This window comes from Phacochoerus africanus, chromosome 2 (assembly GCF_016906955.1).
Source record: "Phacochoerus africanus isolate WHEZ1 chromosome 2, ROS_Pafr_v1, whole genome shotgun sequence".
Lineage (NCBI taxonomy): Eukaryota > Metazoa > Chordata > Mammalia > Artiodactyla > Suidae > Phacochoerus > Phacochoerus africanus.
The window spans coordinates 41144637-41170477 of record NC_062545.1 but is presented as its reverse complement, the minus strand read 5'-3'; the positions used below and the strand labels follow the sequence as shown (position 1 = coordinate 41170477).

The window sequence follows — 25841 nt, the reverse complement described above, 5'->3', positions numbered from 1 at the left end:
AGTTGACTATTAACTCTCGACCAACATTTTTCGTCTAGAAATAAAGTCACTTACTTTGAGGAAAACCTGCAGATCTTGAGTCTGAGTGTGCTGTAGAATGTCTTGCTGTAGATGTTTGAATATGGCTATACAGATATACACTTGATAATCGGGGCCAAGGAAAACACAAGTGGCAATATAATGGCAGATTTCTATCCAATCTAGATAATTCCAAAAACACTGAGTTATCCATTGCAGGCAAATCTAGAAAAAAAAGAAGTTAGTTTATTAGAAAGCTTTAAAACTACATTTGACTCTAAAAAGCAGTACCCAATAACTCCCACAATGAAGAGCTTATTGGTATTAAGTCAAAACAGAAAGACATTCCACACACAAGCAGCCTAATAAGGATGCTTCACCTATTTACCTATTGTGTGAGAATACTTTCACGGCCTTCAGTCTCAGGACTTGGGGGTAACTGATGGTGTTCACATTGTTCAAAGAGCTATTACTAAATACTTTTTCATATGTCCTCTTCTTACCCGTAACACCAGTCTGCTCTTACAGATAATAAATGCTGACACTATTTTAATGCAGAGTTGGGAGCTTTTTCTATCCTACCTGTAATCACAGATGTATAATTATGCAGATGACAGATTATTAAATGCCGCATTAATGCAAATGGACTCTTGTTGAAACAGAAAATAATTTAAACCAACCAGAATTATATAACATAAAAACTAAGAGCTAATGTACAGAATAATTCAACAGACTTTTATAAAAATTGTTTTACTTTCTGAATAATATTTTTCATATTACAAAGGCAACGCAAGTCCATTATGAAAAAATTAAAAAATAAAAAAATAAGACAGTTAATGTGTTAATGTGACATTGTTAACATTTTGGCGATGGTATGGGTAGAACTGTGTCTCCACTCCCCTCATCAAAATGTCAAAGTCCTAACCCCTCAGGACCTGTGAATGTGACATTAATTTACAGAAGAAATCAAGTTAAAATGAGTTCATGAGAGTGAGCCGTATTCCGATGTAACCAGTATCAAGGAAGCTGAACAATGTGAATGCAGGAGGAAAACACTGAAAAGACACATATGGAGTATGTCATGTGAAGACAGATGACTGGAGTGATGCATCTATAAGCCAGGAAATAGCTACGCCTACCAGAGGCTAGGAGAGAGGCATCAAACCATTCTTCCCCTAGTGCCAACACTTTTATTCTAGTGTTTTCTTCTCCAAAACTGTAAGAAGGTAAATTTCTTTTGTTTTATACCACTCAGTTCATAGTACTTTGATACTCCTGGGAAACTGAGACAATTATTTTCCAATACGTTAACGTTCGTTTATGAGTTACAAATTACCAATGAGGATAGATTCCCTTTATTGACCTTCTCTTTTCTATAGTTTTTAGAAGTGGGAAGACAAGAAGTAATGGGAATAGATATAGGGGTGGCTTAATTTGTCATAGACATACACAAATTTTCTTTTGTTCTATTGTTTTGGTCTTTAAAAAATATATTCTGGGGAGTTGCTGTCATGGTGCAGCGGAAACAAATCCGACTAGGAACCACAAGATTGTGGGTTCGATCCCTGGCCTCACTCAGTGGGTTAAGGATCTGGTGTTGCTGTGTGGCTCTGGTGTAGGCCGGCGGCAACAGCTCCGATTGGACCCCTAGCCTGTGAACCTCCATATGTCACGGGTGCAGCCCTAAAAAAAATATATATATATATATACACACACACACACACATATTCTGGAATAGTCTCTAAAATTTGCTTTTATATTTGAGTCAATTTTGGGGGATGCGGATTCTGTTCTCAACTGCCTTTAACATGGTGTATTAGTTTGCTAGAGTTGTTGTAACAAAGTACCACAGACTGGGTGACTTAAATAAAAAACAGAAATTTATCTTCTCACAATTCTGGAGAAGTCCCAGATCAAGGCACTAGCAGGGCTGGTTTCTTCTGAAGCCTCTCTGCTCTGCCTGTGGATGACCATCTTCTGTGCTTTCACATGGTCCTCCCTCTGTACATGCTGGTGTTTTAATTTCTCCTAAGTTCACTGATCATAACAGATTCAGACCTACCCTAATAACCTCATTTTAAATTACCCCTTTAAGACTCCATCTCCAAATACAGTCTCATTCTGAGGTGCTGATGGTTAGGATTTAAACATATGAATTGTAGTGGGGGGGTCACAGTTTAGCCCATATGAGATGGTATCAATACATTTTTGTTTTTCATACATCATTACGCATGTCAACCATTAACGTTTTAATCTCAGCTATTACAGGCATATTTCTTATTATTGATAATAACAACTACACATGACCACTTCTTCCTTTATTATAATTCTGTCCTTAGGTATAAGATTTTCCTTTACCAATATTATGCCCTTCTTCTATCATGTTCTGAAATATTTTCATAGAGTTTATGGGATAGCTCAATATTGAATTAAATATACCTATGAACATCAAATATGTGCCATCAAATATTTTGCAGGATATATTTAATTTCCTTTGGTCCCAACTTTACTTTTCACTTGATAGCAATTGATTCTTCTCCTAGATCTTAAACTGGAGAGTGGGTTTGCATGTCAAGTCTGTCACCAAACTTCCACTGCCCAACAAATATCCACACAGTATGGCTCTTATAGACTGAGGAAATATCTCATGCTTCTATTTGACTAGATGGGTTGAAGCAGTCAGTGGTTCTTTGCTTAGAAGCAAAACTTTTAATTCCCTAATATACTGTTGCCAGGGTGCTGTCTGTTCTTTGCTACAGCTATTAATGCCAATCAACTCAGGGCCCTGCTTTGTTAATAAAAAGGAGTCTCTGGATGAATGAACAAGGGGAAATAAGTGAAGACTGAAAATTAATACAAATGATCCTAGCAGCCAGAGAAAGCAGTTCCCATTCAGTTGTCAGCTTCAAGGGTGACTAGCAAGTAGACAGTGATGAAGGGCTAACAGCTTTTATATCCTTTCTAGTTGACCTGATTATTCTACACGTTGAATGGTGTGAAACTGTTAATAATCAACTCATTTTGATCATGTAAACTTGGCAACTTTCTATGATTCAAAGATATCTAAAGTCAAAATACTTATCAAGCTTTATTCATATTGATTAAAAGAAAGTTGCCCCCAAATCTGCAATTACTTTATTATAGTTTCTAGTGCAATTGCAATTTTCTGGCATTTATGCAATTTTCAAGCATTGTTTTCTATACACTATCTGCTTCCATTAAGTGGAGATAATACCAGTCTTTTCTACACACGGGAAATTTAGAAGAGGAAAAATGATATGCATTTTTGTAAAGGACCTATGCTCATTGTGGACAAGGTTCATTCTTTACCTTGCAACATCTAAGCTTTTTAGATGTCCTAAGGTGACGACATATAATAAAAAGTAGGGCTAGTGAATTAACTGACTCGTAAAAATCTGTTATAACTGATATAAAAGCAGCACCTTGGAGATGGAATTGTTAAATGGTCTCAAAAACAAGTCAGGACTTGTTCATTAGTTTCGCAGCAGAAGGGCAGAAGTATAACGGTGAGAACATATGTGAATGTGTTCCTATTCATATATATATATATATATTTTTTGTCTTTTTAGGGCCGCACCCCTGGCATATAGAGGTTCCCAGGGTAGGGATCAAATGGGAGCTATAGCTGCTGGCCTACTCCACAGCCACAGCAACGCCAGATCCAAGATGCGTCTGTGACCTACACCACAGCTCACGGCAACGCTGGATCCTTAACCCACTGAGTGAGGCCAGGGATCGAACCTGAATCCTCATGGATGCTAGTCATATTCATTTCCACTGCGCCACGACGGGAACTCCCTGTTCCTACTCATGTTTTGATGATAACCACTGATGTGTGTGCATCTTTTGGCTGTCCTATAGGAATATACTGTTAAGTTTTGGTGGAAACATACCTCCTTGCTATTATTTTAATAGTTTATATCGGAAAACAAATCCTCTTAGAAGCATTGTACTTTGTATACTCTGTTGCTTTATGAGTCATTTTTAATTGAACATTAAGGGAATGTAGTATTTTAATCATAACTAATAATATCTTTATCTTAAGGCCTGTTGCTATTTTTGTCTTTTATGAAATTTTTTTCCATCAAGAAAGGCAGGATTACATTTTTTCTTCCTTCCAGACTGGTGTAATGTATTCTTGGTTATCAAAACAAAATACTCATATAGCTTTGGGACTCTGAAATGGTAAATATTCACGATGTGTGAAAAATCAGGACACATAACTATATGGTCTCAATTGCATAAAAAATGGATGCTCCATTCTGTAGATACAGAGATGAGACCTAGGACGACACCTCAAAATGTAAACCACTTGATTATTGATGACTTTGTTTTCTGCTTCCTATTTGTGTTTTTTAGTTTCCTATTATGCACATGTTAACTTTTAAGAAATAAGTGTTCCTTAAAAAACTTATGAAAATGATAACTGAAAGAGCTTTGAAAACACATCAAGTGCTATGTAAATGTTACAAATGTTCCATAACAAATGTACAAGTGTTTATTATTCATTTAACAAATACTTATATACCCAATCTACAACAAGTATAATAATTTTTAAGTGAACAAAAGTCTTTTGGCTCCCACTCTCATGTGACTCACACTGAAAGATGAGACATACCTTTTTAAATATATGACCTTTTTCACTTGGCAGGAATTATATCTGCTATTGCTTTTATATGTGCAAAATAGTCCCGAATTATTGAACTGTAATGGAATTATAAAACATTCTTTCCCTGGAAGAATGCTGAACAATGAGTCAGTTTTTAACCCTTAAGCAAATAACTTCTTTACCTTTATACAAAGCAATGGTCTGCAAATCATCTGACAGTCTCAGATTCCAAAAGGGCAAAGGAGATAGTATGCATCCAAATAGATATGAAGAATTTTTCTTTAATATTTTGATTATGGAATTATCCCAAATATACATAAAAGGATGAAAGCAGTACATGAACCAGACGCATCACAGCTTAAAATTTTGTTTGGTTAATATGTCTCAAGTCTATGTTCCTCTATAGGTTTCCTTCTTTAAAAATTTTAGGTAGAGTACATCATATGTTGCTATAGATTATATCTGTGTATGCCTTATTTTTCAAAATAAATTTTATTATATTTATAGTTGTACAACCATCACCGCAACTTAATTTTAGGACATTCCCATCCCAAACCCCCAGTCTACCCCTCTCTCCCTGCACATGTCCCCTTTGTAATCATAAGTTTTTCAAAGTTTGTGAGTCTGTTTCTGTTCTGCAAATAAGTTCATTTGTATCCTTTTAAGATTCCACATATAACTGAAATCATATGAAAGATACTGAATCACAGAGTTAACAATGGCACTAATTTTTCATTTATCACACAAGACAAAAACGATCCAGAATAAGGCCAAAACCACCACAAGCAGTATGATTACTTAAAACAGTAAGTATTTTTTGCTGTAACATATCACTTGGCATATACAATCAAATTACTGTGTTTTAAAGGGCCTCAGTGTGTAGAGAAAAAGGAACCCTCCTACACAGCTGGTAAGAATGTAAGAATGTAAATTAGTGCAGCCACTATGGGAAAACAGTATGAAAGTTTCTTAAAAAAACTAAAAATAGGGAGTTCCTGTCATGGCTCAGCAGAAACTGAATCTGACTAGTATCCATGAGAACGTAGGTTCACCTCCTGGCCTTGCTAAGTGGGTTAAGGATCTGGCATTGCTGTGAGCTGTGGCGTCACAGATGCAGCTCAGAACTGGTGTGGCTATGGCGTAGGCCAGCGGCTACAGCTCCAATTCAACTCCTAGCCTGGGAACATCCATATGCCTCAGGTACGGCCCTAAAAAGACAAAACAAAAACAAAAATCAAAACCTAAAAATAGAGTAACCATATGAATTTGCATTTCCACTCCCGGGTATATAACCAGAGAAAATTCTAATTAGAAAACATACACGCAACCCAATATAGCAGCAATATCTACAATAGTGAAGGTATGGAAGCAACTTAAATGTTCACTGACAGAGGAACAGATAAAAAAGATGTGGCATATATACACAATGGTGCATTACTCAGCCATAAAAAGGATGAAATGTTATTTTCAGTGACATGGATGGACCTAGGAGATTTTCATACTAAGTGAAATTAGACGTAAAAGACAAACATCATATGATAACACATGTGGAATTTAAAACAATGCTACAAATGATCTTATTTACAAAACAGGACACAGAAAACAAATTCATGGTTACTAAAGGGGAAAGGTAGAAGGGATGAATTAGGAGGCTGGGATTAACATATACACACTACTATACATAAAACATATAAACAACAAAGACCTATAATACAGCACAGGGAACTAAACTCAATGTCTTGTAATACCTAAATGGAAAAGAATGAGCAAAAGAATACACACACACACACACACACACATGTATAAAACAGATCCACTTTGCTTATACCTGGAGCTAACACAACATTGTAAATATACTCCATTTTTTTTTTTTTTGCCATTTCTTGGGCCGCTCCTGTGGCATATAGACGTTCCCAGGCTAGGGGTTTAATCGGAGCTGCAGCCGCCAGCCTACGGCAGAGCCACAGTGATGCAGGATCCCAGCCGTGTTTGCAACCTACACCACAGCTCATGGCAATGCCGGATCCATAACCCACTGAGCAAGGCCTGGGATCAAACCTACAACCTCATGGTTCCTAGTAGGATTCGTTAACCACTGAGTCACGACAGGAACTCCAAATATACTTCAATTTTAAAAAACCATTAAAAAATTTTGCCAATAAATGGAAGATGTTAACTACTTCATGAAGCATTCTTCATACCAGAAAGAAGGAGGACCATCAGAACCAGGCCTGGGGTCACTAAACTTGCATCTACCCTGATTCTTATCTGTAACCCTATTTTCCACTCTGAAACTATGAAATTACCTATTCCCTCCCAAAGGAGGCCAGAGCATTTAGGCATTAGCCTGCTGTGGCCTCCTTTGCCTGACAAAGCAGTAAAGCTATTTTTTTCTCCTTTGTCTAAAAAAAAAAAAAAAAAAAATTTCTTTTTTTCAGTGCCTCTTGGAGTTCCTGCTGTGACACAGTGGATTAAGGATCCAAAGCCAGTTGGCAGTACCTCGGGTCTCTGCAAAGGCATGTGTTCAATCCCTGGCCTTGTGCAGGGGGTTAAGGATTTAGTGTTGCCTCAGCTGTGGCACAGGTTGCAGGTGCAGCTCAGATTCAATCCCTGATCCAGGAACTTCCATTTCCTGTGGGTGTGGTCAAAAAAAAGAAAAAAAAAAGTGCCCCTTTTAAGGTTATACCATCAAGTGGGTACTGTTATATTCATTAACTATACGTATTCATATTATTATATAAACTATTTAAATGACTACAAAGATAAAGTATATTCATTAACTCTTCAGCTCGTTCATTCCCTATTCCTATCAGCAAATCGTTTAAAAAAATATGGTACATTCTTTCATGTTTTTAATACAAGCAGATTTGTACATGTATATATATATCCCTACCCTTTCCTATATAAATAGTAACATACTAAGTGATCTTTTTTTTTTTGGATCTTTTTCTCATTTAACACAAAATCCTGTATATCACTCTATGGAAATATATAGGGATACTTCTCACTTATTTTTACAACTGCATAGTGCTGTACTGTGGATAAACCATATTTAGTCAGCCATCCTGTATTTAAGACATTTGCATCATTTCCAGTCTTTTGATACTATTAACTATTTTATATGCTATTAAAACATATTTGCAGCAACATGGATGGAACTAGAGACTCTCATACTGAGTGAAGTTACGTCAGAAAGAGAAAGACAAATACCATATGATATCACTTATATCTGCAATCTAATATACAGCACAAATGATCCCTTCCACAGAAAAGAAAATCATGGACTTGGAGAATAGACTTGTGGTTGCCAAGGGGGAAGGGGAGGGAGTGGGATGGATGGGGAGCTTGGGGTTAACAGATGCAATCTATTGCTTTTGGAATGGATTAGCAATGAGATCCTGCTGTGTAGGACTGAGAACTAAGTCTGGTCACTTATGATGGAGCATGATAATGTCAGAAAAAAAGAATGTATACATGTATGTGTAACTGGGTCACCATGCTGTACAATATAAAATTGACAGAACACAGCAAACCAGCTATAATGGAAAAAATAAAAATTATAAAAAAGAAAGCAGTTCTGACAGTCCTGAGATGGAAATTCACAGCAATATAATCTTATCTCAGGAAACAAGAAAAAAATCTCAAACAATCTAACCTTACACCTAAGACATCTAGAAAAGGAAAAACAGACAAAGCCCAAAATTAGTAGAGGGAAAGAAATCATAAAGATTAGAGTAGAAATTAATGACCCAGAGACAAAGAAAACAATAGAGAAGATCAATGAAACCAAAAGTTGGTTCTTTGAAATGATCAAAAAAATTGATAAACCTTTAGCCAGACTCATCAAGAAAAAAAGGAGAGGGTTCAAATCGATAAAATCAGAAATGAAAAAAGGTACAACTGACACTGCAGAAACACAAAGGATTCTAAGAGACTACTATAAGAAACTATATGCTAATAAAATGGATAACCTAGAAGAAATGGAAAGATTCTTACAAAGGTATAACCTACTATGACTGAACCAGGAAGAAATGGAAGATATGAATAGACCAATCACAAGTACTGAAATTGAAAATGCTATTCAAATTTTTCCAAAAAAACAAAAGTCCAGGACTTGATGGCTTCACAGGCCAAATCTATCCAACATTCAGAGAAGAGTTAACACCTAGCCTTCTGAAAATCTTCCAAAAATATTGCAGAGGAGGGATCACTCCCAAACTCATTCTATGAGGCAAATCAACCGGACACCAAAACCAAAGATACCACAACAAAAGAAAATTATAGGCCAATACGACTGATCAACATAGATGCAAAAATCCTCAATAAAATATTAGTGAAACAAATCCAACTATATAGTAAAAGGATCATGCACCATGACAAGTGGGATTTATCTCAGAGATGCAAGCATTCTAAAACATCTAAAAATCAATACATCACAACAACGAACTGAAAAGTGGAGTTCCCATTGTGGTGCAGCAGTAACAAATCCGACTAGGAACCGTGAGGTTGTGGGTTTGATCCCTGGCCTCGCTCAGTGGGTTAAGAATCTGGCATTGCTGTGAGCCATGGTGAAGGTCACTGACGCAGCTCAGAGCCTGTGTTGCTGGAGCTGTTGCATAGGCCATCAGCTGTAGCTCAGATTAGACCCCTAGCCTGGGAACCTCCATATGCTGCAGGTGCAATAAAAAGCAAAACAAACAAACAAACAACAAACAGAAAACAAACAACAACAAAAAACAAACTGCAAATTAAAAACCATATAAGGTTCTCAATAGATGCAGAAAAACCTTTTGACAAAATTCAAAACTCATTTCTGATAAAAGCCCTCCAGAAAGTAGGCATAGAGGGACCTACCTCAACATAATAAAAGCCATATATGACAAACCCACAGCTAAGATCATTCTCAATGGTGAAAAAAATGAAAGCATTTCCACTAAGATCAGGAACAAGACAAGAATGTCTATTTTCACTACTGTTATTCAACACAGTTTTGGATGTCCTAGGCATGGAAATCAGAGAATAAAAATAAATGAAAGGAATCTAAATGGAAAAGAAGTAAAACTATCACTGTTTGCAGATGACATCCCATTTACCATCACATTCAAAAAGATTAAAAAAAAAAAAACTAGGAAAAAACCTACCTAAAGAGACAAAAGACCTGTATTCTGAAAACTTTAAGACACTGATGAAAGAAATCAAAGATGACACAAACAAATGGAAAGATATACCATGACCCTGGATTGGAAGAATCAACATTGTCAAAATGACTATACTACCCAAGGCAATCTACAGATTCAATGCAATTACTATCATATTACCAATGACATTCTTCACAGAACTAGAACAAAGTATTTTAAAATTTGTATGGAAACATAGAAGACCCCAAATAGCCAAAAAAAAATATTGAAAAAGAAAAACAGAACTGGAGAAATCACACTCCCTGACTTCAGATTGTACTATAAAGCTACAGTTATGAAAAGAGTATGTTACTGGCACAAAAACAGACACATAGATCAGTGGAACAGAGTAAAAAGCCCAGAAATAAACCCAGGCACCTAGAGCCAACTAATTTATGACAAAGGAGGCAAGAACCTATAGTGGAGGAAAGATAGTCTCTTCAATAGTGGTGCTGGGAAAACTGGACTGCTACATGTAAAGGAATGAAATAAGCACATTCTCCATATACAAAAAATAAACACCATACACAAAAATAAACTCAACATGGATTAAAGAAGTAAATGTAAGGGCAGATATCATAAAACTTGAGGAAAACACAGGGCAGGCAGAAAGTTTTTTGATGTAAATTACAGCAACATCTTGTTTAATCCACCTCCTAGAATAATGACAATAAAAACAAAAATAAACCAATGGGATATAAACTTAAAAGCTTTTGCACAGCCAAAAAAAAAAAAAAATCATTAAAAAAACTAAGAGACAACCCACAGAATGGGAGAGAATCTCTGGAAATGTTGCAACTGACATGGGCCTAATCTCCAAAATATACCAACAACTCATACAACTCAACAACAACAACAAAAACCAAACAACCCAGTCAAAAAGTGGGCAGAAGACCTAAACAGACATTTCTCTGAAGGTATCATTTTATTTTTTTATTTATTTATTTTTGTCTTTTTGCCATTTCTTGGGCCACTCCCGTGGCATATGGAGGTTCCCAGGCTAGGGGTCTAATCAGAGCTGTAGCTGCCAGCCTACGTCAGAACCACAGCAACGCGGGATCCGAGCCGCATCTGCAACCTACACCACAGCTCATGGCAACGCTGGATCGTTAACCCACTGAGCAAGGGCAGGGATCGAACCCGCAACCTCATGGTTCCTAGCTGGATTCATTAACCACTGCGCCACGACAGGAACTCCTGAAGGTATCATTTTAAATAAGCAACATCAGCAACATGAGGAGGGGGAAAGCTTGGGAACATGAACACATATGAATGTGACTCTGAACAGGAGACAATCCCAGTCTTGACATGTTGCTTTTCATTTGTGTACTTTTGCATTTTCCAAAAGCACTATATCAGAAAACATAATAGTTTTCTTTAATCCTGCTTTCATGGTGGGGTGGGGGGTGGAGAGGAGACAAAGAGCAATGAGAAGAACCAAGAGGTTTCTAGAGTATGCTTAGAAGAGTACTCAAAGTAGCCCACTTGCTGACAATCAATGACATGCAGAATGACAACCCCAAGGAATTACAAAAGGCTTTAAAAATATTGGATACTTCTTAAGCTAGCAAAATTATTAAATAAAGATTTTTTTATCAAAGAACAAAATTGGTCAAAAAGTTAATTAGAAGATGTGATTTTTCTTTTCATTTATAAATATATATATTTGAATTTCAATTTTTTTCCAATCTCAGTTACTCAAACTCTAATCAACCAATAAATATTTCTAACTATACTTACATTTAACTACAAAATTTTCTGTATTCTAGTTGAGATTATTTTTACTCTAGAGATCTGTATGTATTAGTCAGCAATCTCCCCACGAATTCATTAATCAACCAATCCCTTAGTGTCTATAAATACTCAACTTCAAAAAGCACTGCTCCTAATGAGATCAAAATGAACAAGCTTTGAAATACAAATTTTTCATCCAAATAGTTACTTAACTACATATACCTAGTTATTTAAAAGTTGTTTTCGTATTTTATAATTAGTAATAAAATGGCAAATAATATCAACAAAGCAATGATATGTACTTCCTAATATACGGAATGATTAGCTCACATATGGAGACATTAAAAAGGCATTTTTTACATTAGATAATTAAAAAAACCTAATAACATTACTACTCAGGAATAATGCAATAGTCTTTATTAGGTAATTCTGCTTCATGTATGCAATTTCAAATTGATAAACATATTAAATTGCTAAAGAGGTGTCAAAATGATAAAGAGGTATCAGAATGATAGGGTGGGGCTCATGTAGTGCAAGTTTTTCTGTATTTTTTGGTAGTTCATTTTTAAAGGACATACGTTGGCAACTAATAAATGATTGGAGATATTAGACAATACAAACTGTATTCAAGATACATAATCAAGAGTAGAATGGCAAAAGGAACTTTCATGAATATACTGCTCCCTGGCTTGAATTTTTTTAAAAAAATAGGAAAAATGGATTATTGAGTTTATAGTAAACATTAAGTAACTACTTCCAAGCAGAATTAGATATTTTGTAATTCAAAATTCTCAGAAGTGTTTTAGGTACATTCACAGTAAGTTAGAATTGGCTGAGGAAGAGTAATCCTATCCATTACATGCAATTTCTTTGCTATGTTTAAACTTCTTATTAAACTTGAGGAAATTTAAATTTCAACAGGCAGAGCAACCTGAAGCAAGTAAATGTGATAAATGACATAAGGGCTCTTTCAAATTAAGTATAGAAGCACATACCATAATGTCAAGAACTCTACTGTCTAGTCAAAAGGAAAAGATATCCAGTAGAACAAACAAACAAAAAAGGATATTTTACTATTAAAAAGAAAACTATCGACATGTTATATAAAGCGGTCAAATAAGCTCCAAACATCAAGATAATCTTAACCATAAAGGAACTTGATAAAATTCAACATTCTCATTTGATTAAAAGAAAGGAAATAAAATTCAGTACTTTACACAGACTAGAGAAATTCTTCCATAGCATGATAGGGAGTAAATCTCTCCAATAAATAGTTACTACTCAATGGGGAAATGCTGGATGATCTCCCAATAGTTATTCAAGTCTAAAACAAGTAAGTTGCTATTATTTGAATTATTCTGGAAAATATTACAAAAATATTTTTATTGAAGTATAGCTGACATAATATTAGCTGCAGGTGTCTAACACAGTAATTTGACATTTTTATAGACTATACTCCATACAAAGTTATTACACAATATTGGTTATATTCCCAATGCTACATATTATATCCATGTAATTTATTACCTTCATACCTAGTAATGTGCACCTCTTAATCCTCTACACCTATTTTGCCTCTCTACCCTTCCCTCTCCACCCTCTGGTAACCACTAGATTATTTTCTATAATTGTGAGTCTGCCTTTGACTCATTTTTTATGCCTCTCAATATCCATATTCAGCATTATTTATAACGGCCAAGATATGGAAGCAACATAAGTGCCCATCAACAGATAAACTAGATAAAGATGATGTGGTATATATACATATAATGGAACATCATTCAGCCATAAAAAAGAATTTTGCTATTTGGGACAATGTGGATGGACCTAGAGGTTATTATGCCTAGTAAAAAATTACATAATTAAGAAAGAATGAAGCAGAAATACAGTACATTAGGAGGTTGGACTAAAAAAGTAAACACAAATCTAGAAAAAAAGCATAACTGAATTGGTGTTAAAAAAGCTAATAACTTTACTAATCATTAATAATAAAGAGAAAATAAAAGTGAAACAGAGATTTTGCGCTAAAGTAACTAAAAATATCTATGGAGTTCCCATCATGGCTCAGAGGAAACGAAACAAATCTAACTAGAACTCATGAGGACACAGGTTCGATCCCTGGCCTCGCTCAGTGGGTTAAGGATCTGCATTGCTTGAGCTGTGGTGCAGGTCACAGATGAAGCTTGGGGATCCCATGTTGGTGCAGTTGTGGTGTAGGCCAAGGGCCTACTAGCTGGGAACTCAACCCCTAGCCTGGGAACCTCCATATGCCACAAGTGTGGCCCTAAAAAGACAAAAAAAATACCTGTAATAAGAAATGTACTGCACCTATATATAAAAAGCTATACAACATTAGTAAAATATAAAGAGAATAAATGGCAAAGCTTCCTACGTTGCAGGTGCCGAGAAGATACAAGGAGTCGAGGAAGGGAGCTTGCCTGAATGGTTTGATTCCAAGGGCAAGCTCCTGATCAGGAAAAGGGGCCTGTCTGTATGGTGCAATTCCGAGGGCAGGTTCCTAAACAAGGGGATACCTGCCTGCAGGGTGCAATTCTGAGGACAGGCCCTAAAGGACAATAAAGCTCGCCCGCTGACCTTGGTGGGGAACTAAGTTTTCCAGGAAACAATTTCCATTTTGCATTGCTGAGTGGGGATTGTTCCATGGATGACTTAGTCTTTTCTGTTATTCACTTGCTATTCAGTTTTCCTCAGCCTTTCCTGATTATTTGCTTATTATTCTTATTTTCCATTCTTATTTTCCTGTGGTAATTTGTGATTTAACAAAATTACAACAATAATATAATAAGAATTTCATCCTGAAGGACTTTCCCCTATTCAAATCCAATTTAATTAAAACATGGTGTTTATCTACTAACTAGTTATACAGTAAACTTTAGAGTTAGGATTTTAATGAGGTTCATAGAAGTTAGACATATATTATTCTTGATCCAAAGAAACGTAGCTATGAGTTTTGCCCTTGATTTTAGAAGCTTGTAAGTGATAGCTAGTTAAGTTGATTTATATTTTCTTATACTGTCTCCCTGCCATAATGCTTTAAAGATAAACACTAGTCTAAAAAACAAGATTTATGAATGCCAAATTCTTGTGTCTGTGACCTCTTGTAAAAACTGTAAAAATTGGCTGGCCATGAGATGATTTGTACTGAGTCTCCTCATTTCCACATGATGTATTGTACCTACAGGCCCTTGAATTGTACTCATTAAGTTTAGTTAAAGATCTTAAAACATGACGTATTGTTGTTGTACCATGTGATCAAAAAACAAAATCTAAAGTTAACTAATGTACTTTTAACACTATGATGTAATCTGTAGTTAGAAACTGTCTATATAATCAACCACTTATGCCAATAAAATTTGAGCAGTCCAGCGCCCTGAAAGAAGGGACAAAGAGGCTGTCTCTGCGTGCATTTGCTGACGCTGTCCCTCTCCTTCGGGGAAAGTGCACTCCCTGGCATCCGGAGCTGAAGGTCAAATACAGTGAGGACATAATTTTTTTTCAAAGTAATTTATAGTTTAACATAATAATTTAAATTTCAGATTCAAATGACCACTCTGAACTAGGAAAAATCACCTTAAAGTGAACATTATGGAACTAATAGAAAGACATAACTAATATTTTTAGGAGAGAGTAAGGAAGAATAAATAAAAGCCTTGTTCTTAGACCATGTGAAGATACAATACAAAGTTATAGCAAAAAGATAAAAAAAAGTTATAAAATAGCAAATAAATAAAAATGCAATAGTAAATATTAGTAAACAGTTAATAAACTACAAAAGTAAGTAAATATTTATTGCTCAAGAATTGAAGAGATCTGGATAGCAGATTACTTTAGAGAATATTTACAAGTCAATAGGAAACACTAAGACAAGTGAGCAATTAACAAAAAGATCCAACTAGTTAAAAAAAGCAATGGAGGAGTTCCCTGCATGGCTCAGTGGAAACAAATCTGACTAGTATCCATGAGGATGAGTATTCAATCCCTGGCCTTGCTCAGTGCGTTAAGGATCTGGCATTCCCTTGAGCTGTGGTGTAGGTCGCAGACATGGCTTGGATCCTGTGTTGCTGTGCCTGTGGCATAGGCTGGAAGCTGTAGCTCTGATTCAATACCTAGCCTGGGAACTTCCATATGCCATGGGTGCAGCCCTAAAAAGGAAAAAAGAAAAAAAAAAGGCGATGGAATCAACCTAATGTTCAAAAAAACCCTCAAAAATCACAAAAAATTATTTTTAAAAAATATTTTATGATGTATTGCATACAGTGATTAAAAATTAATTTTAGAATGGTTTAAAATCTTGCCGATAACCTACGGTTTGTAGATCAGTAGCATTCCATATCACTGGGAGCCTGCTAGAAATGCAGACCCTCATGCCACATCCAGGTATGTTGAATCAAAATCTGCATTTGAACAAGATTTTCCAATGAATGATATGAATATTTAAGTTTGAGAAATATGGTTTAAAAAAATTTAATGATAGCTCTCTACATAGATGGCTATATCTAATGCTTCATAGAGTTTTTCAAAAATTTTAAAAAGAGAAACTTGCACCTATTAATTTTGCAGTTAGTCTTGACAAGGCCAAATACATTCCTGAAGAAGAGATAATCCCCTCATTTCTGTTAGAATAAAAATGAAGGCAATTTGATAATATGAACCAAGAGCCTTAAAAGTGTTAATATCTTTTTGATTGAGTGTTTCTACCTTCTGGGAGTCTGACCCAAGGATTTAATTCTAAAAATAGAAAAATGTTTAAGCTCTAAAATATTAAATTTTAGGCTGATTGTAACATAATGAAGAAATAATCCACACTCTACTACCAAAGAACCAATTATGCACAGGAGGGAGGCATCTGTGGCTAATGCATATGACCACATACACAATTCCAGGCCCTCGAAAAATCATTAAACCTTCCCAGATCCCATCAGCAGAAGCAGAGAGCTGGGCTTTTTTAGCTAAGACACGTTATCTCACATACCAGAAACTCAGTGTTGATAAGAATTCTTACCCTCAGTTACACATACATGTACACATTCTATTAACCCCAAGCTCCCCAACCACCCCACTCCCTCCCCTGTATGGTAGAAAAAAATGTATTGGGGAAATAACCATTAAAAATAAAAATAAAATAAAATAAAAGAATTCTTACCCTCAGTTGCCCCACGTAATCCTTACAGAATCCTTATGAAAGAGATATTATCATCTCCATTAAAAAAGGCTGTATGTTCACAGCATCACTATTCACAATAGCCAAGATGAGGAAACAACCCAAATGTCCATCAACAGATGAATGGATTAAGAAGATGCAGTACATTTAGACAATGGAATACTACTTGGCCATAAAAAGAACAAAATAATGGCATTTGCAGCAACATGGATGCAACTAGAGATCTTATATTAAGTGAAGTCAGAAAGAGAAAGATACCATATGATATCACTTATATGTGAATCTAAAATATGGCACAAATAAAGCTATCTACAAAGCAAAAACAGACTCACAAACATAGAGAACACACTTGCGGTTGCCAAGGGAGAGGGAGTGGGAAGGATGGGGAGTTTGGGGTTGGTAGATGAAAACTACTACATTTACAATGGATAAGCAATGATGTCCTACTGTACAGCACAGGGAACTGTATGTGATGTCTTGGGATAGAACATGATGGGAGATAGAATGAGAAAAAAAATGTGTATACATACATATATGTGTGTATGACTGGGTCACTACGCTCTATAGGAGAACTTGGCACAACACTAAATCAACTATATTTTAATTATATATATTTAGAAAAGCCTACGTGTCATAGACTTTCAGAATGTCTGTATCGTGAATAGCTGAAACAGAACTCAAAATCTGTGAATGTTAGGGATCTACCATAAAGCAAATCTATCTAATAGATCTGTAGGTGGGGGGAAGCCAGTTTAAAGATGTAAACACATACAGAGGTACGACTACTTACAAAAATGATACTATTCATTTAAACATATCTCCTGTATTTGTTGGTAATATAATTTTCTTTAAAGACATGGAGATCTTGAAGTTCCCGTCATGGCTCAGTGGTTTACAAACACAACCAGTATCCGTGAGGACACAGGTTCGATCCCTGGCCTTGCTCAGAGGATTAAGATCTGGCGTTGCTGTGGCTGTAGAGTAGGCTGGTAGCTACAGCTCTGATTGGACCCCTAGCCTGGGAACCTCCATATGCCATGGATGCGGCCCTAACAAGACTCCCCCCCCCAAAAAAAAAGACACTGAGATCTTGGAGTTTAGGAAACACTTTCCTATGGATTACCTGTGATGGCGCAAATCCAGACATGTGAAAAGCTGAAAACACAAGTGGTACCTCTGCTTTCAGTAGCATTTCAATGTAGTGAGTGCTGCAAAAATATACTGGATGTATACCAGATTCTATAGTGTCCATTGGCAGATACCTCTGCATGAAAGAGACATATTGAAAATTAATGAATATGCAGCTAATTTAAAACCAAGATCACCTAAATCCTTTGCTTCAAAATATAGTAGCACAACAAATTATTGCAAATTTTATGTAAGTTAAAAAATTAGTGTTAAACACTATAGAAAGAATAAATCTCAATAAAAGCAGTGTGATATACCTTCTTTCCAAGATAAGGAATAAAATTAACACATTGTAATTTTGAAAAATTCAATCCCTTATGGAATAATGGAAATAGGTGTTGCATAAAAGAATAAATACATGGAGTTCCCATTGTGGCGCAGTGGAGGCGAATCTGAATAGGAACCATGAGGTTGCAGGTTTGATCCCTGTCCTTGCTTAGTGGGTTGAGGATCCAGCGTTGCTGTGAGCTGTAGTGTAGGTAGCAGTCACGGCTCGTATTAGGCATTGCTATGGCTCTGGTGTAGGCTGGTGGCAACAGCTATGATTAGACCCCAGCCTTTGAACACCCACATGCGGCAGGTGTGGCCCTAAAAAGACAAAAGACAAAAAAAAAAAAAAAAAGAAATGAACGAGTACATGAGTAATAAGTGCTTTACATTTTAATACTAAGTGTATTTTGATATGCTTATATAATCCTTGGCTTTAATAAATGATTCTAAAACATCAAAAAGGTTTAGTTTGTCAGCTCCTAGGATATTTGCCTAATTTCCTTTGTCTAAGTTAATGTTAACCCAAACCTAAACCTGAGTTATTAATAACTGAAATTGGGAAGTCCATATGAAATTCATCTCTAAAACTGAGGAAAAATGCATAATACATTCCCATCAAAGAATGCAGGCTACTTATCTACATACCTATCACTTTCTCTCTATATATATTTTACATATTTTATATACTATTTATATGTCTATATATTATATATGTACAGTTACATATACACATATATTTACAAACTTGCATTTTTCAGCAATTTCTCCATGAAGTCAGATTTTTCAATTTAGTTCTTGGATACAATTTATCACCATCAATACTCAATAATGTTTTAATGAGTGTTAATGTAAATTCAACATTAACAACAATAAACTTTAATAAAGAATAAACTTGAAGATGTAATTCTGTGTCAAGAAAACCTGTTAGACTAGCAATTATTTTCTATAGACATAATAAAAAATTGATACCAAATTAGATGTGAAGAATACATAATTAAGTACTTTGAGAAAGGCATTTTACATTTTTACCTTTATTGGGTGACTCATATTTTTAAATTTTTTTTAATAAAAGGAAGTCAAACTCACATATAAGAGTTAAAATAAGGGGGATTTTCTTTTAATAAACTTTATTGCTAAACTGCTTTTAAGGATTTAGGTTTGAATTATATACAAAAATTTCTGATATCAGTGAGTCGATTTACTACTGGCTTATCATAAATGATGATTCACCATTTTATATTGTAGTAATATATATTTGTGGCCATATATAGGTTAAAAATATATTTCATGATAGATTCTTAGGGAGATATCTCAGAGCACATGAAAAAATATTAATTCTATATACTGATGATTGAAGATATATACAGCATATTAAATGAGCATCTTGTAGTCAACTTCAGGTGGATGTCTGGGCAAAGAAAATAACCTGTTAAGTAGTTAAAAATAATAATATAAACTGAATGAGAATTAGTATCCTTTATCTCCTTTTGTGGAATACACAATATGTTTCACAAATGATTATTTGTGGAGAAGAAGTAATGAATCTAATAAATATGTGTAAGAGCCCCCCAAAATCAACTTATACATATATAAAACTTCAGCTTTCAATGCAAACTTAGGTAATACCTTTCTGAATATGAATATATATAATAGCAGTGTAAGAACTGCATGTATTACAAATAATTCTGATTCAGTATTCTTTTCTTAGTTGCATTAAAAACAACATATTTAGGATAGGTTTGTATAGAGATGGAAACAACAGACTAATTACATTATCAAAGAAAAAAACCTTATCATGTAATGGATTCCCAAAGGCAAGAATTCTTCTAGTCTTATAAATTATACTCTGTTGAAGAAACTATGCCATAGATTTTGATAACCAACACTGCTTCTAGCAGCAAGCCCTACAAAGAGTAGCTACCCAACAAATTGACTGAATGACAATACAAAATACCAATGATTGCACACTTTAATCACAGTAAACTCACTTATCATAAAAACTTTATTAATTGGTCTATCTGCCATTTCAGAACTCTTAATTTATAGTAAATGGTGTTCATACAACCAGATCAATAGTGACAGCTCTGAGCCATATGAATACAACAAACAATCTTCTGAATAATCAAACAATAAACTATGTCTGTTATACATTTAGTATTTTGATGTGTTTTGGTTAGCCACAACTCTTAGAAAAGATAACTCCTAAAAAAAGGTAACTAAGTAGAATTCAGAATTCAGGATTAAGCAGAACACACATAGGATCACAGTATTTAATAGATCATGTAAGTAACATATAAACCAGGCTAAAATTGTAGGGAAAAAATTATCAGTAAAAACTTTTGACAGTTCCTGTCTCAAAAGTAAAAACTTTTGAGAGCTCAGTGGAAACGAACCCGACTAGTATCCATGAGAATATGGGTTCGATCCCTGGCCCCACCCAGTGGGTTAAGGATCCAGCATTGCCACAAGCTGCAGTGTAAGTCACAGATGAGGCTTGGATCTGGCATTGCTATGGCTGTGTTGCAGGACTGCAGCTGTAGCTCTGATTCCACCCCTAGCCTGAGAACTTCCATATAACATACCTGCTGCCCCCTTGCAAAAACAAACAAAAAAAACAAACAGAACAACCAAACAACAAAAAACCTTTCAGCTTGGGATATACTAGAAATGGCATAACATGAAGCTTTAATAATTACAAATGAAAGATATGTGCTTAAAGAAATGAAACATAGTAAGCAGTTTTAATTTTTTTTCTTCTACTATAGGTAGCTCTGATGAGCCATTTTATTCCTGATACTATGAAAAATCTAGTTCTATATTGTTACAGAAATTAAATAGAAAGATACTATTATAAAAACAAACTCTCCAATCCAATCCAAACTGATCCAATTAATGCAGTTCAGTCCTCTACTCTGGGGATCTGTGGGCAGAGAACAGGCAATGTCCTATGTCAGCGTTGCAGTGAATCTGTGCAGCATGTGCATCATGCAGAGGGGTAAGCAGAAAATGTTGAAGACATTCTTTTTAAACTTTGATTCTATAATTCTAAAAAACATGAATAATTTCTGTCAGAAAAAAAACATGGAAAAATGGAATCTTCAAATGAGTAAGATCTGAAGTCACATATAAGAAAGAAAAGGGGGTTTGATACCTGCCCTCTTTCCAGCAAGTGACTGGTTATATGACTGACTATTGTTAATACCCTGCAAATGGGTTACAAGTTAGCAATGATATACTGATGGCTGCAAAATTTAAATCTAAATGAATATTTGAACACTAGTAGAAATTTTAACTCTAAACTTCCTGTGTTTTTTTTTTAAGGAGTAAGATACACATACACTCTTATTGTATCTATATAAAATAACTGTCCCATTACACCTTCCTGTTGAACTACACTAGTTCTTTTGAACTATCAATGTAGTTTTGTATGTGAATTAATATACTTCAGTTTTTATTTTGTTATTTTTTATGTTTTTACTAACAGAGAAGGCATGTATAATTGTTACTTTCATTATAATTATTATTTGAGATTAGATATTTCTCTATGGAACTAATTCATTTCTTGATCTCTCTTAATCTATCATTCTATTAACAGTTTTGATGTTAACAATTTATCAAATTCTGATTCTTGATGAAATACCATAAAGAATGATTATTTTATCATTCAGAAAGGATTTTCTTAAGAACAAATACAGTTGAAAGATAATTTAATTCAATCAGTACATTAAAGGATTCCTCTGGTCTAGACAGCTGAAAGGACACATTTTTCAAACTACATTTACCTTACAATAATAGTTTATAAAATTTTGAGAATTTCAAATTAATGTTTCATTATTTCTAATATTGCTTATCCTAGGTCAAATTTTTAAATCTTTTTGATGCAATCTGTTTACAACACTTTTAAGAATGTAGAAGATCTTTCTTAAATACATGTTCTGAAGTACTAAAAGCCTACTGTCCTTTACATATTTCTATTTAAACATTAATTCATACATTCAACACATATTTATTACTGAATACTTATGATGAGACAGTTTGGGACACATCAGTGAACAAAGCCCTGCCCGCACAGAGCTTACATTTAAGTGTACAGATAACTACATAAATTAAGGAGCATATTGGGAATTGATGTAAGCTATGGAACAAAAGGGAGATACAGAACAGGGTAATGAGGTGGGGGTTGGGGGGCAGGGGAACATACTGAAGCTTTTTGAGGTTGATTATAATAATGAGATATTGTACTAAAGATGGTGGACAAGCCCATGCTATTAATGGCTAAAGCTAAAGTGTCTTTAACATGTCTTGTAGCAACTGCAGATTTGCCTATTTTATCAGCCTTCATAGAAAGTATAATGTCTGAGACCAATGAACAAACAAAATAGAAAAGGACTAATTTTTAAATATTAAGAGTATTATTACATGCATTAACAAATATAATGGCATAGCCAAAACACCAATACAAAAGATTATTAAATCAAAAACATTTAAACTGTGGAGTGGTGATTACATAGACATTAGTAATTACATTTAGCTAACAGCTCTAGATAGAATTCCTGAAGAGGAATCTGAGCAGAATGTTATTTATTTTATAAAGAAGCAGTAAAACAAACTACTGGTAATAAAATATGAAACTTGGTATATTTTTACTTGAAAAGAAAAAAATGATACTATAGAAGGCAGTGCATGAGACTTCACTGATGATACATCTGTAAAGTGTCAAGGCTTTACATCCAGAGTTCATCCTAAAAGTCCTGGGTAATATGCCACTCAATTCACAGATATATACATTCCACATTAAATGATGCTATCAAAATGGTAAATCTAACAAAATCAAAGCTGCTAGTCCTGCCTGATTTCAGTTTTACAGGAAGAAATGCAATTAGATCACATCACTCTTGCGTGAAAAATAAAATAATGTGTTAGAAAAAAAGGTTTATAGAGTCCAAGTAGAAATGCACCTTTATAAAATTAAGGTTAAAAACGGTTCATTGGTGATGTCTGACAGTGCTATAATCTGAACACTAAAGTAGAATAGTTAAGACTAGTGGAATGTAGGTATAATTTTTAAAATACTGGACATGAAAATGTGTGATTGGACTTAAAATCCATACTTAATATCTAAAGAATTAACTTTACATTTGTAAATGGAAAGAGTGAAAAATCTTTAAGATATTTTAAGTCTCCAGATACAATTTAAAGAATTGCTCAAATTTTGGTTAACAGAAAGAAAAGAGTTCCACTGATTGGAGAAAAGCTAATACTCTTTTGCCTTGTGTTTCTCTCCATTCACGTGAACAATTTTTTTTTTCCTCCAGTTCACATGAAGTACAAGAGCTGAATTGCTTATTCAGCAATTGTACATAGCTATTTCAAGCACAAAATCATAAAATTTCTATATTTAATGTACTCGGTGCTTTGCTTTTACTTTCCTTATCACAAATATATATTGTAAAAGCATATAAAAATGCTTTCATTTAATGTGATATACTTTCCAGTCCCCTTAACAACTTATCCTTGGGTGCCATGTGATTCTCTTGTCCAACTGAAACTTATCATGGAGAAAGTTTAAGAAAGCATTAGCATGGCTTATTATAAGGGACAGTTTCCCCAAGCTGGAGATCTTAAATGAAGTAAATAAGTAAAATAAAATACAGAAATATTAATAATTGAGGGATGCACTTCCAACTAAACTCAAATTCTCATGGAGCTAGCAAAATCTTTAAATATGCACTATAAATATGCATATGTAAATATGCGCTGATGTGGCACAGTGGCCTAGGAATCTGACTGCAGTGGCTTGGGTGGCTGTGGAAGTGCAGGTTCAATCCCTGGCCTGGTGCTGTAGGTTAAAAGACCTAGTGTGGCCGCATCTGAGGTGTAGGTCACAGTTGCAGCTCAGACTCAGTCCATGAACTTCCATATGCTGTGGGTGTGGCCATAAATTTTAAAAGATAATAATAAAAAACAAAAACACACTATAATACCTTGATAAAAACTCATCATTGATTTCCCAAATGTATATGAAATTAGTGTGCTTTTCCTTTATACACAACATGGATACAATTTTAACTTAATATATTATTTTCTTATAGTGTAATTGAACCAGAGATTCTAACAAAGCAGCAATAAAAATATTCATTCTAACAAAACAATAAAAGTATTTGAAACAATCTTTGGTTCAATTACAGTATATGAAAATAATACGTTGAAATTGTATATGTATTGCATAAAGGAAAAGCACACTAATTTCACATACTTTTGGGAAATCTATGATGAGTTTTCATTATGATATCACATATATCTGGAATCTAAATAGCACAAATGAAGCTTTCCACAGAAAAGAAACTCATGGACTTGGAGAACAGACTTGTGGTTACCAAGGGCAAGGGGGAGGGAATGGGATGGACTGGGAGTCTGGGGTTAATAAATGCAAACTATTGCATTTGGAGTGGATAAGCAATGACAGTTGCTGTACAGCACAGGGAACTATGTCTAGTCACTTGATTGATGTAACATGATGGAGGATAATGTGAGAAAAAGAATGTATATATATGTGTGTGACTGTGTCACTTTGCTGTACAGTAGAAATTGACAAATCACTGTAAACCAACTATAATGGCAAAAAATCATTAAAAAATTCATTCTATACTTTTTACACATGAAAACGCTTTTATTATTTACTACTTGTTAAGTTGAAATTTTAATAATGTATCTATTATACATTATTATACATTATTAATATTATACATTATAGTATAATGCATAATATTATACATTATTACACATATAATCTTTCTTCGGTTACCACTAGGTGAGACAACATTATGTGAGAAATGCCAAATCTGTATCTTCAAAAGGAATCAGTCAAAAAAGCATTCAGGTAGAAAACAAATATAGATTATTATAGAGCACTCTATAAATAAAATAAAAGCCCAATGAATTTAAATAGGATTTCCCTTAAAATTTAAAATACACCTTTAAAAATAGGAGTGTAAGATATATTTTAAAAAGTCTTACAGAAATATGTAGTCTTGGTAACCAAAGGAAAGCGGAAGTCAGAAGCCTGGAGAACTGCTGAAGAAATCGGAATGTTTTCTCTTTGTCCCCCAACATTATCATGAACAAGGAGGATACAAACCAGTCATGGCCGGTGTAACATCCCTGCAGGCAGACTCAAAAGCACAGTTAAGGAACTTTTATAACATTTTACACAGTGAAATATAAGAATTTCACAAATATTCATTTACAAGATCTCTATTAGGAAACAGGTATTAGTAATATTTAGTCCTCATTTTATCATCAATTTATAAGCCATCGATGTGAAATTAAACTTTACTAATAAAAATTACTTACAGAAAAATTATTTTAATTACTATTTGCTGATACGTCTAGTGGAAGCCAAAAGCACCCGTAACTGAAGAAAAAACTGGTTTGTGGAGACACACTGTTCAAGTCATTAACACAACAGTACCATTCTTTCTCTAGTTTATCTGCCAAATTATTAGCATAATCAAGTATTTAAAAGATGATATATTATTATTAAAAAAAATTTTGTGTCTTTTTAGGGACGCACCTGCAGCACATGGAGGTTCCCAGGCTAGGGGTCTAATCGGAGCTATAGCTGCTGGCCTACACTATAGCC

At 34.6% G+C, this 25841-nt stretch overlaps 1 protein-coding gene across 1 annotated transcript in view; it reads right to left on the bottom strand.

Annotated features, from left to right (window-relative positions):
* TBC1D32 (TBC1 domain family member 32) overlaps nt 1-25841 on the bottom strand; it is a 213479-nt gene that overhangs the window by 22327 nt on the left and 165311 nt on the right. The window contains exons 31-33 of the mRNA XM_047759558.1: nt 25217-25371; nt 17865-18005; nt 55-243 (exon numbers count right to left, since the gene is read on the bottom strand). Of these exons, the coding sequence (XP_047615514.1) occupies nt 55-243; nt 17865-18005; nt 25217-25371 (485 nt within the window). The remainder of the gene's footprint in view (nt 1-54; nt 244-17864; nt 18006-25216; nt 25372-25841) is intronic.